The sequence below is a fragment of the Fusarium verticillioides genome, chromosome 6 (genome assembly GCF_000149555.1).
Source record: "Fusarium verticillioides 7600 chromosome 6, whole genome shotgun sequence".
Classification (NCBI taxonomy): Eukaryota; Fungi; Ascomycota; class Sordariomycetes; order Hypocreales; family Nectriaceae; genus Fusarium; species Fusarium verticillioides.
The window spans coordinates 1292274-1306430 of NC_031680.1; the positions used below are offsets into that span (position 1 = coordinate 1292274).

Genomic DNA, 14157 nt, shown 5'->3' on the forward strand with positions numbered 1-14157 from the left:
TTGGTCTCCATCTGTAAGTCATCCTCCAGTGACAGATCGGACTTGTTTTTATTGGCTGTGACCCCGGAATATCATCAGCAGCCAACCCCTGACGCGCTTCCTCTTCTGGAAAGACGCGAGTTCCGAAGAGTCCTTGGCTTTTGGGGTTCGGGTCTGCTAGGTTCACGCAGCGGTTTGTGAGCGTGGCACCTTGTTGGGTTCAGAGTCAGTTTGGATACTTTTGTAGAGGGTTAAAAATATTCCGGCGGTTATCGTTACGTCTGATTAAGATATCTCTTACGTAGATGTTGTCTGTCGCCACTGAAGCTTTTCAAAAAGGCCAGGTAGAAGATTCATCCTTACCTATCCCCATTCGAGATCCTAGATCCATCCATCTTCAGAAAACAGTCCAATCATATTTCACTATTAAAGGCCACGGTAGCGGGAGCCTGCTAGGTTCCCTTTTTTTATACGCCAAACCGTATCCGAAACACAGGCCAGCAGTGACCTTCTGTATCTGAGGCCCGCTTCAGATTTACTGGCCCTCTATACCTAGCTCAGCACTCCAGGAACTGACAAATACAGACTTCCATTTCTTCTTCATTCCTTCAACTACAATACATTCTCTCACTCACTCACTCCCAAGCATTATTCTTCACTTCTCTTCGAATTCTACTTCTTGGCTTTCCAATACTTACGACCTCTATCCTTGAAATTCTCCAGTTTATACGTCACGACAAGACATCTCGAACCCACCCGCATCTGACTTTGACGCTTTTGACGCCTCGTCGCATTCGTTCAATCCCCCTTTACATCCTTCCACGGTACTACCTCTCCTTGATACTGTACGCGCCGTAGCCTCGATTCTCCGTTACTCTTGGCCCCTATGACCGCCAGGGCTCGACGACCTCAAAACAAACCCGCCCGGCCGCCCCTGACGATCAAGACAGAAGCAGAGGATGCGAATGGAAACGGTCACCTCAACGGCAACGGCAAAATGAGCAGCGGAGTAGAGATGCGCCGCAAGGCGGCCAACCCAGACGCCGATAACGTTGCGGCCAACTTCATCAAGAGCGAGTCCTTTTCCCTCGACGATCCGATCCCCAAGACCCCTTCTCTCAACAACCATGGTTTCTTCGATCTTCCTCGACAAGACCAGAGGAACTTTCTCCTCCTGGTGCTTCTATACTTCTTGCAGGGCATCCCCATGGGATTGGCCACAGGCTCTGTGCCCTTTTTGCTGAAGAATCATATGTCGTACAGCGAAATTGGTATCTTCAGTCTCGCTTCATATCCTTACTCCCTGAAGCTCTTCTGGAGTCCTTTCGTGGACGCTGTCTGGAGTCCCAAGATTGGTCGGCGCAAGACATGGATCGTCCCGATTCAGTTTCTCTCCGGCTTCGGTATGCTCTGGTTAGGATCTCACGTGGAAGACATGATGGCCACCGCTGGTAAGCCCGGCGGCATGACAGCGTTCTCGTTCATGCTTTGGTGGTTCTTTCTCGTCCTCATGTGCGCCACCCAGGATATCGCTGTGGACGGCTGGGCGCTCACTCTCCTGACGCCTGGAAATGTATCATACGCTTCAACTGCGCAGACTGTTGGTCTCACTGCTGGCCACTTTATGTCATACACTGTATTCCTCGCCTTCAATGCTGCCGACTTTGCCAACAAGTGGTTCAGGGCGGTTCCCTCAGATGATGGTCTTCTCTCACTAGGGGGATATCTCAAGTTCTGGGGATGGTCATACATCATTGTCACCGTGGGACTTGGTCTTTTGAAGAAGGAGGACAAGTCGCAGAATGAGGATGGTGTCTGGGATGTCTATCGCATCATGTGGGGTATTCTCAAGCTCAAGAACGTCCAGACCATTATCATTGTTCATCTGATTGCCAAGATCGGCTTCCAGGCCAACGACGGCGTTACAAACTTGAAGCTCCTCGACAAGGGCTTTGGCAAGGACAACATGGCGCTGACGGTTCTCATCGACTTCCCATTCGAGATTGGACTGGGCTACTACGCCGGAATGTGGTCACAAAAGTATACGCCGATGCGCCTTTGGTGCTGGGGATTTGTGGGCAGACTTGTTGCTGCTCTCTCCGCCCAGTTCGTCGTCGCTATTTTCCCCGATGAAGGAGTTACATCTTGGTATCTATTGGTGGTTATCGCTGAACACCTTTTCTCAACATTCACAAACACAATCATGTTTGTCGCTGTCTCTGCCTTCCATGCCCGGGTGTCTGATCCCGTCATTGGCGGTACTTACATGACTCTCCTTGCAACGTAAGTAACACCGGACTCATATGCCGCGGCCACGAAGCTAACAATTTGCAGTGTCTGCAATCTGGGCGGCACATTCCCTAGATATTTCGTACTCCGGCTCGTTGATAGCTTCACTGTGGCTACATGCGAGCCTGGCAAGCCAGATGCCACGACAATCAAGGGCACACTTATCAAAGATGCATTCTCATGCGCTGTACAGTCTGAGAAGGAGAGATGTGAGGCTGGCGGCGGAACATGTCACATGATCCACGACGGATACTATACAGTGAACATATTATGTGTCCTGTTTGGTGCTGCAACTTTCTTCTGGTACATCAAGCCAAAGGTGTTACATCTCCAGAGTCTACCTCTGCGGGCATGGAGATTAGCACCGGGAAACGAGAACAAGCGATAGATCAAGAGGAGGAAGAATCTAATGTTAAGCTGGCAGCATGTACAAGTAGTAGATTGGGAAGCATGCGCTGCAGCGCTTGATACCCGCGGACATATTAGCACAATATACCTAGATGGTTGCTCATTCACAAGATGGTAGCCCTGGTCGGGTCAAATCAAATACACTTTGTTTAGTTATTACCTCGCAGTTCTAACGGGTTATGTCCGTCTATGTATATATCAATGAAGAGTTTTGAAATGCCGATATGCCCCAATATACACCAAACGCCACGCAATTTCGATGCATTATGCCCAGTTTGCCATGCACATAGCTGACCCTACCCCAAATTTCGAACCCATGATCCCCTGCTCGCTATGTACGTGACCAGTTGCGGAAGAACAAAAGCACGATGCAAGCATACGAAAAGATAGCGGACATGAATAACACAAACAAGACACCGAAGAACAAGCAGTCGAGACATGCACCTCCCCATGTGTCCTTGGTGTCTTCCTGGCATGGCCTGTGCTCCTCTGTAGTCGAATAACCATGACGGTCATTGAAGTATGAACTACGTCTGTAGGGCTTTCCGGCGATAGGTTGCAGTGTATCGGCATCAAAACGTGGTGATCTGGCAGTGGGTGGCAACAGAGGAATGCGCTCTAGCGGACGCATCCATAGAACGGAACTGTCGCTGTCTGATGAAGAAACTGACCCGGACTGAGGTGATGATGAGCTACTTCCATACGGGGGTCCTTCAAGCTGATTTGTCAACTCAAGGTCTAGAGTTCTAGGGAAGCCTTTTCGAATTCGCGGTGGAGTATGATATTCTGAAGTTGGTGATGGGCTGCCCTCAGACGGGAGCATTTCAAAGCTTGAAGATAGAGGTGCCCAATATCCGCGAGAAGGAGGTTCAAGGATATTAACCGAAGGACGCTCGATCTTTGGGACATGGCGCAGGCGAGCTCTCTGTTGAAGGAAATCTTCTCCCCCGGGCTGCTTGCTGTTTCCTATCAGAGCGCCGAACTCTGCGTTGATCTCTGCTTGTAACTCTGCAGTGGTGGGACCCGGAGGTGATTTATAAAAGAGAGGGAGATCGTCTTCGTCGAAGTCGGCGACTAGACTGAGATCGATGGGCTCAGGCCTGTTGTCGCGATGACGCTGCGAGAAGAGCAGGGAACGGTATGGCTGGGTCCCAGAACGGAGGGGAAGAGGTTCGTGGTAGTGCTCGCGACCGCTGGGATAACCCATGTTGGCGACAGAAGGGCTGAATAACTCCAAGATAGTAGGGGAGAAGAAGCCTCTGGAGGGCTTGTTGGAGGGCTTGTTGGAATTCAGATAAGTGTGACAAGAGGGCCTTCAGTAGACAAAGCCTACAAGCAAACAAAAACTTCAGCGCTGTTGTCAAATTTGTCGAGGTGAAGGAAACGCCAAGATGATTTGTGTTGAGAGGCAGAAGATTCTTATACAAGCCCGGTTCAGTGAAGAACGGGAACAACGGGAGCGTGAGTGGGATGGGTTTTTGAACAAAGGGTCTGAACATGAAGAGGGTGTGGTGAATTCGCTTCTTGTTCAATAGATGAACCGTTGCCCTTTGAGGATTATGTTGAAAGATCAGCCACGTCCTGTTGTGAAGATGATTTATGTGTGAACGTATAGTAGAAAAGTTAATGTGGTTGATATTCTTTGATGAAAGGCCTGGTTCACCTGGACAAGTTGGGATGCAAAACGAATGAATTATATTCTGGGTGTTAAGTCCCTGTCCAGCTCAAAACAATAGCAATTCACTTGCACAGAATGATATAGGATTACTAGGCTAATTCTCACTTTTTGACTATATAACGACAGAACCCAACACATGTTGCCCTGAAGGACCTTGACTCAACCCAAATTCTCTAGAGCATGAGCGACGAGTTGAATAGTCAGTCTACAGATTCTACTAAGCGAAGTATTACTAGCAAGTCTAAGTTTACAGAAGTCTTTGGCGAGCCCATCCCGTCTGAACTTCTCAAGCATCCGCTTTCCCAAATCCCTCCGAAACCATCCCCTTCAGCTTCTATCAAGCCTGATTCCAAATGAACACGAGACCTAACTCTCGGGGAGACATCTCAAGCGCGTCAGGCTCTCGCCCCGGTTCAAAGACTGGGAGTCTGCCTCGCACAGAGACCGTGGATTCGAGAATCGAGAGTCCAGCAGGTATGTTTGGCTCCCCTGACGACTCTATACTGCCTGATATCTTCGAGCCTCGCTCAACTGATACTGGCTATTTTACTCCAGATCCTAGGCCCCAAGGAGAACAATCGCTCCAGCTTGCCCAGAGCTCTGAGCGAAATATGGAAACCCAGGAAGCTCACCCTATTTCATCCCCGCAAGCAGTTAACCAAAACCTTCGAGAGCTCGTCGACTCGAGGATTGCCAGTCCGGCGGGTATGTTCGGTGGCCCTACAGACTTACAGCTTTTCAGCATTAGAGAGTTTCGCTCACCGATCGCAGGCTATTTTTCTCGAGATTTCAACCTCCAAGGGCCGCAATTCCTAGCGAAGGTTCACGATCAGTGCGAAAAGATGGACGACGTCAAAGCTCGATACGAAGATCTTTGGCTTTCAACCCAGCTATTTTAGGATCTTATGCTCCGAATGCAGCCGAACTGTGTCATTTCTAATATCAAAGTTCTGAGAACTGCAGTTGACCTTATGCTTGATGTTGTTGGTCGCATGGTTCCTCAGCTCCGACCAGAGTATCACCCAGTCCTCGCAGAGAGCCACCTACAGGCACTTAGTCGTCGTCTTCGTGCTCTGGAACTTCTTCTTCGGACCGATATGGGGACGTGTGGCAAGTCACCCAAGATGCTTTGCGGGTGCATGGTTGCCATAAAGCGCCCCAACAACAAGGACAAGTTGTGGACACGTCACTTGACCATCAGAAGAGACGCAAAAGGACGCTCTGAGGACCGAGGACTCAAATTTCGAGATTTGGCTGGTCTTCTCCGCCCTGAGGACTTTCTCTCGCATGTCTACAATGAATTCGAAACTCAACTAAGCCCAGCAAGTCCTGGAGCAGCAGACTGCGGAATTCTCCACACTGCTATTGCGCTCATGGATGATGATATCAAGAGGTTTATCCCCAAGAAGGACTACAACACTGCTGATGAGCTTAAAACAGAGTGGATTTATGTCCTTTGCCATGAGAACTTTCGCTCCTCTATCGTCCTTGAAGTCATGGGTATCGTCAGTGATGCAATGGCCTTTAGCGAGAAAGATAGGGCTCAAATACATCGGGAGGAATGTGACCTCTGGGCTCCCGAAACGGTTCCTGAACCACTCACCGGGACTGCGCGCTTCAGAAAACTGACAACGTTTCGGCCTGATCCGAACCGGGGAGTGAGTCCTCTGCATCCTTCATATTGGAAACGGGACTCGAAGAGCTCGGAGGATTCATCTATGAGTCGGGGCCGTAAAGGTTGAGATGAGGACATGGTCCTTTTGTATAAGAAAGAAATACTTCTCTCGCTCAGGTCTAGACATGTATAGCAATGGTGTTTAAGGGGCGTATTCCCCTGTGGTGCCTGGATAGAACAAATTGACATGAAGTTGGGCCTCAAAATGTAAACGATTAGGAAATAAATAACAACAAAGACATTGACAACGCCTCCCAATATTCTGCCGTGACCTGATCATGATACCCGTCATAACTCTCATATGCTTGAAGCATTATGCCCAATGCCATACCCCGAACAACTCCTTCATATTCCCATCTGTATCCCATCATTACTGCACAGTCGAAACACGTCGCTCAACTTCTTGTTCCAGTTACATTCATCGCACAGTTTTCTCATTACATCCGACAAATCATCGCAGTGTCGTTCGACTTCCTTGTCGTTCATTTGCGCCGTGTCCCAAGAAGCAATAAAATACAGGTTGATTGAATCAATCATAAACGCGTTCCAGAAAAATCCACTATCCACCATGTTAGTTGTAGGTCCAATAGTAGAAAGGCTTAGGCTTACCAGTCAGGCCAGTCATAGCGAGCAAGGGGCTCGAGAGAAGTGAAATTGGATTGAGGTCCTTTTGCAAGACTCATGACTAGGGAAACATCCCAAACGAAAGACTGCCTGAATGACGCATCGACTGCAGCTGGCCCTTCGTCACTGAGGTTTTGAACAACCTTGTTCCAGGGAACATGTTCGTGTTCCTTTGTCTCTTCACTCTCAGCCAGCATGCGCCGGAGGAACTCGAGCACAGTCTCGTTACGAGCCACTTCAGTCATGTTCAGTACCCACTGAACGGTAGGACCGTCAATACTCATTGCTGGCGGAAGAAGCTTATCCATCCACTTCGGGATGAAAGGCCAAGAGCGTCCGCTCTCCCAGACATTGAGCAATGCGTGGGATGAACCAGTCTGGAGAACATTGAACAGAACTATGGCGCTCTTGGTGAAAAGTGACGGATGAATGCTGTGTTCATCCTGTAGTTTTGCGAGACTTGACAATGCAAGAACTCGACCAGAACGTGGGTATTGGAACTCGTGTGCGCGAGTATCCCACTGGCCATTCCAGACCTTTCCACGAACCTGGCGACGCTCCTTTACAAGCGGAGAGCCTTCGTCGTTGGCAATCAACAGGCCAGGGGCTTTCTGAGGTGGCCACAAGGCGCCGCTGAAGCGAGAGATGCCGCGAAGTCTGCGTGTATGAAATGCGATGTTCTTTCGCGCAGGCTCGCTGTCTTCATACTGCGTGAAAAGATCGGAGAATAATCGAAATGGAGTCAAGGCTGGGATATCGGTGTTAATGTCTTGAATCCAGTGATCGAGCTCGTGGTACCAATGAGTGATCGAAAGCGCATCAATAACAGAGTGATTGAACGTGAAACTCAGAAATAGCTGACCATCTGACATGGTTCTTACAACATCAATCTGAAACATAAAGGGCGACGAATGAGCCTGTGGAGAGTCATCTCTGAAGATGTTCCACGCATCTTCCTCAGAGTCGACCTCGACCTCGTGAATGAGCTGATCAAGTAGTGCGGAACTGGTTACAAGAACAGCGTGGAACGGAACACGATTCGAGGCAGGGAACACAATCGTCCTGAGCATCGGTCTCGAGTCCAGCGCCTTTTGCAGGGCGCGCAGAATCTGATGCTGCGCAACGTTGCAGACGCGAAACACCATGCGGTTGTGGTAGGACTGCGGCCGTGACCCAATCGCCGTCCGATGGAGCGAGTGTCTGATCGGTAGCACGTCTTCGATGTCGGAAGGGGAGAAACCTGCACGTACTACCGCTCGTTTGGCAAAGAAGAACGTGTCCTTCTCTTCAGCAGGGCTACTCGCAAAACCACAGCTGGAGGCGGAGGCAGAGGTTCGATCTTGTTGCTTGGACGAGGGCGGACTATACTTGGGAACTTCTGGGGTAATGACAAGGCGAGCTTGTTGTAGCTTTCGAGACAATAGAAGATGTGCTTGCTTTTCGATCGTATCGTTCTCGACGAAGTCTTGCAGGTAGAGTCTTTGGCCACAGATACGAAGAACATGGTCACAGTAGCGCAGCAGAGTAATGCTATCGGCGAGATGCTTGAAACTCTCTGTTACCGAGGGTCGAGTACCAGTGAGTTGCTCACAGATGCCAAGCAACTTGTCGACGAAGGGTGGTATCAATGCTCCATTGCTGAGTTGAGTCTTGGCTGTACTGTCCGCTTGTCGATGCTCCAACACTCGTGCTTTGAGCTGTTGTTTCTTGACTTTACCGAGAGCTGTCAATGGGAACCTTTCTAGTCCGAGCTCTTGCAGGGTGTAAACGCTGTCTAGGGCGTAACGTTGGTCGGCTTTCCTTGCTTTTTCCATGAGTTGCGCTTTAGTCATGTCTTGGGGTAAAACAACGATAGCAACGGGAACTTGGCCAGCAAGATCGTCTGGCACTCCGATGACTTGAACCTGCTAGAGAGTTAGACAAAGGGAATGCATGGATTTATGTTCAACCAACCTGCAAGCCATCGAGTTGCTGGAGTTCCCGCTCGATGTTGATAGGATAAATGTTCTCTCCGCCACGAATAATCAAATCCTTGTACCGGCCAAGGATATACACGACGCCCTTTTCGTCGATCCTGGCTTGGTCTCCAGTGGCTAACCAGTTGCCCGTTTCATCAGTGTACATGGACCCATCAGCACCCCTGTTGAAATATTTCGTAATGACAGATGTCCCGCCAATGTGCAATTCTCCGATCTCCGATCGAGGTAGTATTTCCCGTGTTTCGGGCCGGCAGATCCTCACTGCCGCTCCTGGAAGAACCTTGCCGACACCAGGATGCCAGCCGTCTACCAGATCAGGGTCGTATCGCTGCCAGGTGATGATGGGAGCGCCCTCGCTCATGCCAAAGACTTGAATGGCCATCTGGGCACCCAAGTCTTCGCGACATAGTCGAATGTCTTCAGCGCCGATGGACGTACCGCCAATGGTGACAATACGAAGGTCGAGTTGATCTGCGCTGGGAAAGCTGGGGTGTGCCATGAGGGCTTTGACGAGGGTGGGAGTGGCTGACATGATGGAACACTGCTCTTGCACAAGGGCCTTGAGAGTGGCATCCACGTTGAAAGACTTGGAGGGAAACACAGCAGTGCCACTCCAGCGCCATGCGCGAAGAGCGTTGTTGATGGCGAAGACGTGCGAGACGGGCGTGTGGATAAGCCATCTCAACGGCCCCATGGCGTTGACTTCGGGGTCAAAGTCGCAACACTGGGAGACGAGGTTGCGGTTCGTGTGCCAACATCCTTTGGGCTCGCCCGTTGTTCCGCTTGTGAAGATAATCAGTGCTGGGTCTTCGTCTGGGTTATATTCAACACTATCTGTGATCGCGTGTGTCGAGTCTAGTTGCTCTGTAGGCTTTAGAAGACCGGATAGCTGGAGCCAGCTATCGAGGTCGCCCTCCGTACACAAGATACATATACTGGACTGTGAAATCAGGGCGTCAGAAAGGTCGAGTGCCTTTGCAACGTCTACATCTTGTGCCACCAACACCTGTGGCTTGACGGACAGTATAGCCTTCTTTGTATCTAGAGGAACAGTTGCATCAAGAGGCACAAAAGCCATGCGAAGCTTGGCCGCTGCCCAGAAGAAGAGACCCCATTCAGCACAGTTGCCAAGAACGACGGCTAGTCGCATGCCCTCTCGACAACCCAACTCTTCTAGAGATTCGGCGAGTCGTTCTGCCTTGTCCTTCAGCTGCGAATAGCTCCATCTTAGGTATGGCTCGTGAGTGCTAGTTGGTGCTTGGTGTTGGTCGTTTGACAAGTGATTGTGTGGTTGCCAAAGCGAGACAACGGCATCTGCGTCTGGGCTCGAATGGGCCGCATCTTGGAACAGATCCCAAAGGGTAAGATGCAAGTCGAGAATAGGACGACCAAATACTTCGGAAATAGTAGACTCGTCGTTTGAGGCGTCGATCGAGTTACCATCCTGTGAGACAATTGGTTCCATAGTGTAGGTGGGCCAAGAGGTGTAGTGTAGGTACTAAGAAGGTAGGATGGTGTTTAGGTGAAGAAAAAGCAACGCGTGGGAAGGGTAAGGAAGGGGAACAGAAGACAGGAGGGGGGAAAAAAGAGGCTGAATCAAAAAACGAATATTGAACACGCATGTAAGTGGTACAGAGACCAACAAGAGATGATCAACATATCTAGAGAAAAGGGCCTTGTAGGGAATATTGCAGGGTTAAATACGATCCCTAGAACATAGCTGCTGAAAACCAAAAGCAGACAGTCCTCAGAGTGTACAGCATCTACCCAATTCGACACTAAGGACCTACACTACTCACTAGGCACCACCAACACTGCACTACGAGACTGGCTTGACTCGTTAACCATGTAAGATCATTTGGAAAGAGTTCAATGCAACCTCGACATACAACAAACCACAGCAGAAAATAGAAGGATCCGACAGCTTGGTCCGCCCGAACCCGGCTGACACTGTACACGTCGGAGAGAGCTCATAACAGTAGCACAGATGGCGCTCCCAGTCCAATCACTATCCCCGGTCTACAGCCACTCGCCCTGTGAGCCAACGACGGAACCGCATGTATTATCGTCTGGAAGCACGACATCAGCTCTCCCGGGGTCTTGCTTCTGCTTCTGCTCTGCTGTTGTTGTCTTGTCCATGACCCTTTCAGGTTGCAGGATCTTTGAGCACGGGGCGTGGGCGTGTGCGTGCTTGGACAAGTACGAACTCAGACATTATATCTGAGACAATAGTACTAATCCGGACGTTTGAGAAACAGGATGATCGCCGTAATCTGCCGTGAGTCGGCTTCTGCCTTGTTGTCAGCCGGAACATCAGTTCTTCACGTTTCCAATTGTTTCAATCTGATATTGACATATCACGAATCCTGGCTCTTGTCAGTCGCAGATCCTGGGGCTCGCCCGACTGCTCCATGTTATCTTCCACCTCTACCTACAGTATGCACCCGTGCCCTTGTGAACCTTGAGTACTGACAACTGACCTTTAAAGCCTCACTCTCTTCAGGGGAGACCCTTGGAAGGAAAATGGTCAACCCCCGAGTGTTCCGTCCCGAGCCGCCTTCGCCTCGCTTAAAAAAGATATTTATGACAATGACATGCAGTAGTTAAACACGACGACATTCTCCACAAGCCAGACTAAAACATTGCGGGTTACTAGCGGCAGACAAGACAAGATCCAGTCCTCATACTAAGGCATTGATGGGCAAGACATATCAAGACAGAGGATATTACTATTCTGTAACCTCGAATGCAGTCTTGTCTCTGTTGGTCTGGCCATCTCTTCAACACGGTAGACATAGAATTAGGCAGGTCTTTAGGTCCCAAAAGCCTCAGTCTGCATATCAGCATGGATAGTATTTACTGCGCCTAGCTAGGTATTCGGGCCTAAATCTTGGAGTGTATCTTGACATGGCACAGCTTCTGCAAAGCTCCTGTAAATTGTCAATGTCTCATGGTGAGATACATTACGCTGTCTCGGTCTGTGCCGCATCTGAAATCTTGCCTTGCCTAAGTGTGTTCATGCTTCGTGCTCATGCCCATGCTCATGCTCATGCATCGCTGTCAGTTCCCGGGTTCCTCTCATACCCCTGACCAAGATAGAACCCGTCATCACTCGTGTCACCAGTGGCGCTGACCTCTTAGAACAGAGAATGCAACATCCTCAGCTGATGATATCAACCGACCAAGGAATTATTAGCACAGCCGGTGTGTGGGTTGCTCTCCTGATACAAGCCTGAGTGTCCTATCGCCCCTTCGATCCACGCCAGGTCCTGATGTTACTTGGAGGATAATGATCAATGAATAAAGACCCATTATTCGGGCTTCTTGATTCTCCGTCGCACTGCAGGTGGTATTGTTAGTGACAGCGACAGCAGACAGCACACGTCTGTCTGTTGTGGTGGCAGCGTATACTAGGAATCCTATTCTAAGCCTTGCCCTAAATAGACGGCTTGATTGGAGAGCCAACAGCTCCAATAAACGCTCATAGAGTGTATATCGTCGTAATGAACAGGCTCCGGGGTTGCTACGAGCTCTGTTTTTGGAATAATGGGATTATATCGTGGCGCCTGGGATTGCACGATGATGAGCAGCCCAACCAAAACAGCACGATGACATGACAAGGCAATGCCCGGGAAGCGATCCGCATGGTCGACCTCAATAAAAGGGGGCGTACGCATTGTATGTCCCCCTACTTCTTGTGCTCTAGATCTGGGACATTGATCCAAAAGTTCGGGGATAATTTGAGGGCTTTTACTTGGTTCCTTTGCTGTACTTTTACCTCTCGGTTCCCCCTTTGGACGTGGCTGCCCAAGCCCCCTTCCACTTCTACCAATCCGACTTGCACTCCCCTGAGGCTGTCAAATTCAGCCTCTTTCATCATGTTCAGTCTATTACTGTTCAAGTTTCTGGAGCAGCATCTGCTTGCCACTATCGTTCTTCTCTTTCTCCCTGTCCCTCTTGGTGTACTTGAGACATATCTTCGAAGATGGAGACTTGCACAAGCTCAGGGCTGTAAAGAAGCTACAAGAAAAGTGGCCGTAAAAGATCCCATTGTCGGTTTCGATTTCCTCTACAAGATCTTCTTTGAAAAGTCCCCTGAACGATATCTAGACAGTACATGGCAAGCCTTCAAGGAGATGGGTACTACCTACATCGAGAAGAGGTGGTCTTGGCAATGCGTCTACACTTGCGACCCTCAGAACTTCAAACATATCCTTGCCACTGCATATCATGACTTTGATCTTCCCGAGTTTCGAACTTCAGTCATTGGTCATATCTTTGGCCAGGGCATCTTCGTTCTATCAGGCCATCCTTGGAAGCAAGCCCGGGCTGTACTGAGACAAAGTTTCAGGAAAGACAATCACGCTCCCTTTTTAGACACTCTCGAACGAAACTTCCAATCCTTCCTCCAGCATGTCCCTACCGATGGCTCAGAAGTTGATCTCCAGCCTCTTTTCCTGGCTCTTACCATGGATATCTCCACCGAATTCCTCATGGGACACTCAACCAATATGCTCATCCAAAATGCAGATCACACTCGGGAACAGCAGTTTGTCGATGATTACATGGTTTGCTCCGAAGAGATCATCCAACAAATGCAACTTGGCCCACTCCACTCCCTCAAATTCAACTTTGCAGCTAAGAAGGCGAGAAAGAGGGTGTACGAGTATCTCGATGCTTTCATTCAAGAGTCTCTGAATAAGTCTGAAGATGGCTCAGGCAGCAGTTTCCTGACAGAGATGATGGATGTAGCGAATGACAGAACGGCGCTCAGTCATCATATCCTACACATCCTACTTGCAAGCAGGGACACTACATCGGGTCTTCTCGGTAATCTGTTCTTCTTCCTGGCCAAGAAGCCTGCGATCTATGCAAAGCTCCGGGGCGAGGTTCTAAGTGTTGCTGGCCAAGAGCCCCCTACTGCAAGTCAGCTAAAAGACATGACCTACCTAAAATGGTGCGTCAACGAATGTGAGCCCACCCCTACGAATCTCAGCCCTACATCGTTTCTCATAACCAAATAGCCTTGAGGCTGCATCCTGTCATCCCCACCAACGCCCGCGTCGCAGTGCGAGACACCACCATCCCCCGGGGCGGCGGCATCGACGGAGAGTCACCACTCTTCGTTCCCAAGGGAACAGCCATGTTCTACAACGTATACGCCATGCATCGTAATGAAGATGTTTTCGGGCCCAAGGCCGAAGAGTTCACCCCTGAGAGGTGGAAGGATCTGAGACCTGGCTGGGGATATCTGCCCTTCAACGGCGGTGCTCGAGCGTGTATTGGTCGTAAGTCTTGGGAGAATGTGGTATGATGAACGCTAACGTGGGATTATAGAACAGTACGCTCTTCTGGAAACGCATTACGTTGTGGCGAGGATGGCGCAGGCTTATAGTGAGATCGAGTCGAGAGATGACGAGGAGTGGATGGAGTTGTATGCTTTGGCGTTGTGTTCGAAGAACGGTTGCCGAGTGGCAACCAAGAGGTAAAAGTGGTGTGTATGGTACTGTTTAATCTTTATGTGT

The 14157-nt window shown here is 49.8% G+C and overlaps 6 protein-coding genes across 6 annotated transcripts; 4 read left to right on the forward strand and 2 right to left on the reverse strand.

The window, feature by feature from the left end:
* The first annotated feature begins 397 nt into the window (after window positions 1-397).
* FVEG_02376 (hypothetical protein) lies at window positions 398-2919 on the forward strand. The gene is made up of 2 exons (XM_018889616.1): window positions 398-2262; window positions 2314-2919. The coding sequence occupies exons 1-2, from the start codon at window positions 866-868 to the stop codon at window positions 2654-2656; spliced, it is 1740 nt and encodes a 579-aa protein (XP_018745810.1). The 5' UTR covers window positions 398-865; the 3' UTR covers window positions 2657-2919.
* Window positions 2920-3007: 88 nt separating this feature from the next.
* On the reverse strand, window positions 3008-3883 carry FVEG_15049 (hypothetical protein; the record flags this gene model as incomplete). The annotated part of the gene is made up of 1 exon (XM_018904142.1): window positions 3008-3883. One exon carries the CDS (start codon window positions 3881-3883, stop codon window positions 3008-3010), a length of 876 nt encoding a protein of 291 aa, XP_018745809.1.
* Window positions 3884-4707: 824 nt separating this feature from the next.
* FVEG_15048 (hypothetical protein) lies at window positions 4708-5253 on the forward strand (the record flags this gene model as incomplete). The annotated part of the gene is made up of 1 exon (XM_018904141.1): window positions 4708-5253. The coding sequence occupies one exon, from the start codon at window positions 4708-4710 to the stop codon at window positions 5251-5253; it is 546 nt and encodes a 181-aa protein (XP_018745808.1).
* A 15-nt stretch (window positions 5254-5268) lies between these two features.
* On the forward strand, window positions 5269-6096 carry FVEG_15047 (hypothetical protein; the record flags this gene model as incomplete). The annotated part of the gene is made up of 1 exon (XM_018904140.1): window positions 5269-6096. One exon carries the CDS (start codon window positions 5269-5271, stop codon window positions 6094-6096), a length of 828 nt encoding a protein of 275 aa, XP_018745807.1.
* Window position 6097: 1 nt separating this feature from the next.
* Window positions 6098-10275, reverse strand: FVEG_15046 (hypothetical protein). The gene is made up of 3 exons (XM_018904139.1): window positions 8607-10275; window positions 6639-8557; window positions 6098-6588 (listed from the first exon to the last, which is right to left on the reverse strand). Exons 1-3 carry the CDS (start codon window positions 10095-10097, stop codon window positions 6375-6377), a joined length of 3624 nt encoding a protein of 1207 aa, XP_018745806.1. The 5' UTR covers window positions 10098-10275; the 3' UTR covers window positions 6098-6374.
* Window positions 10276-12510: 2235 nt separating this feature from the next.
* Window positions 12511-14121, forward strand: FVEG_02372 (hypothetical protein; the record flags this gene model as incomplete). The annotated part of the gene is made up of 3 exons (XM_018889615.1): window positions 12511-13603; window positions 13657-13920; window positions 13970-14121. 3 exons carry the CDS (start codon window positions 12511-12513, stop codon window positions 14119-14121), a joined length of 1509 nt encoding a protein of 502 aa, XP_018745805.1.
* Between the last annotated feature and the right edge of the window lie 36 nt (window positions 14122-14157).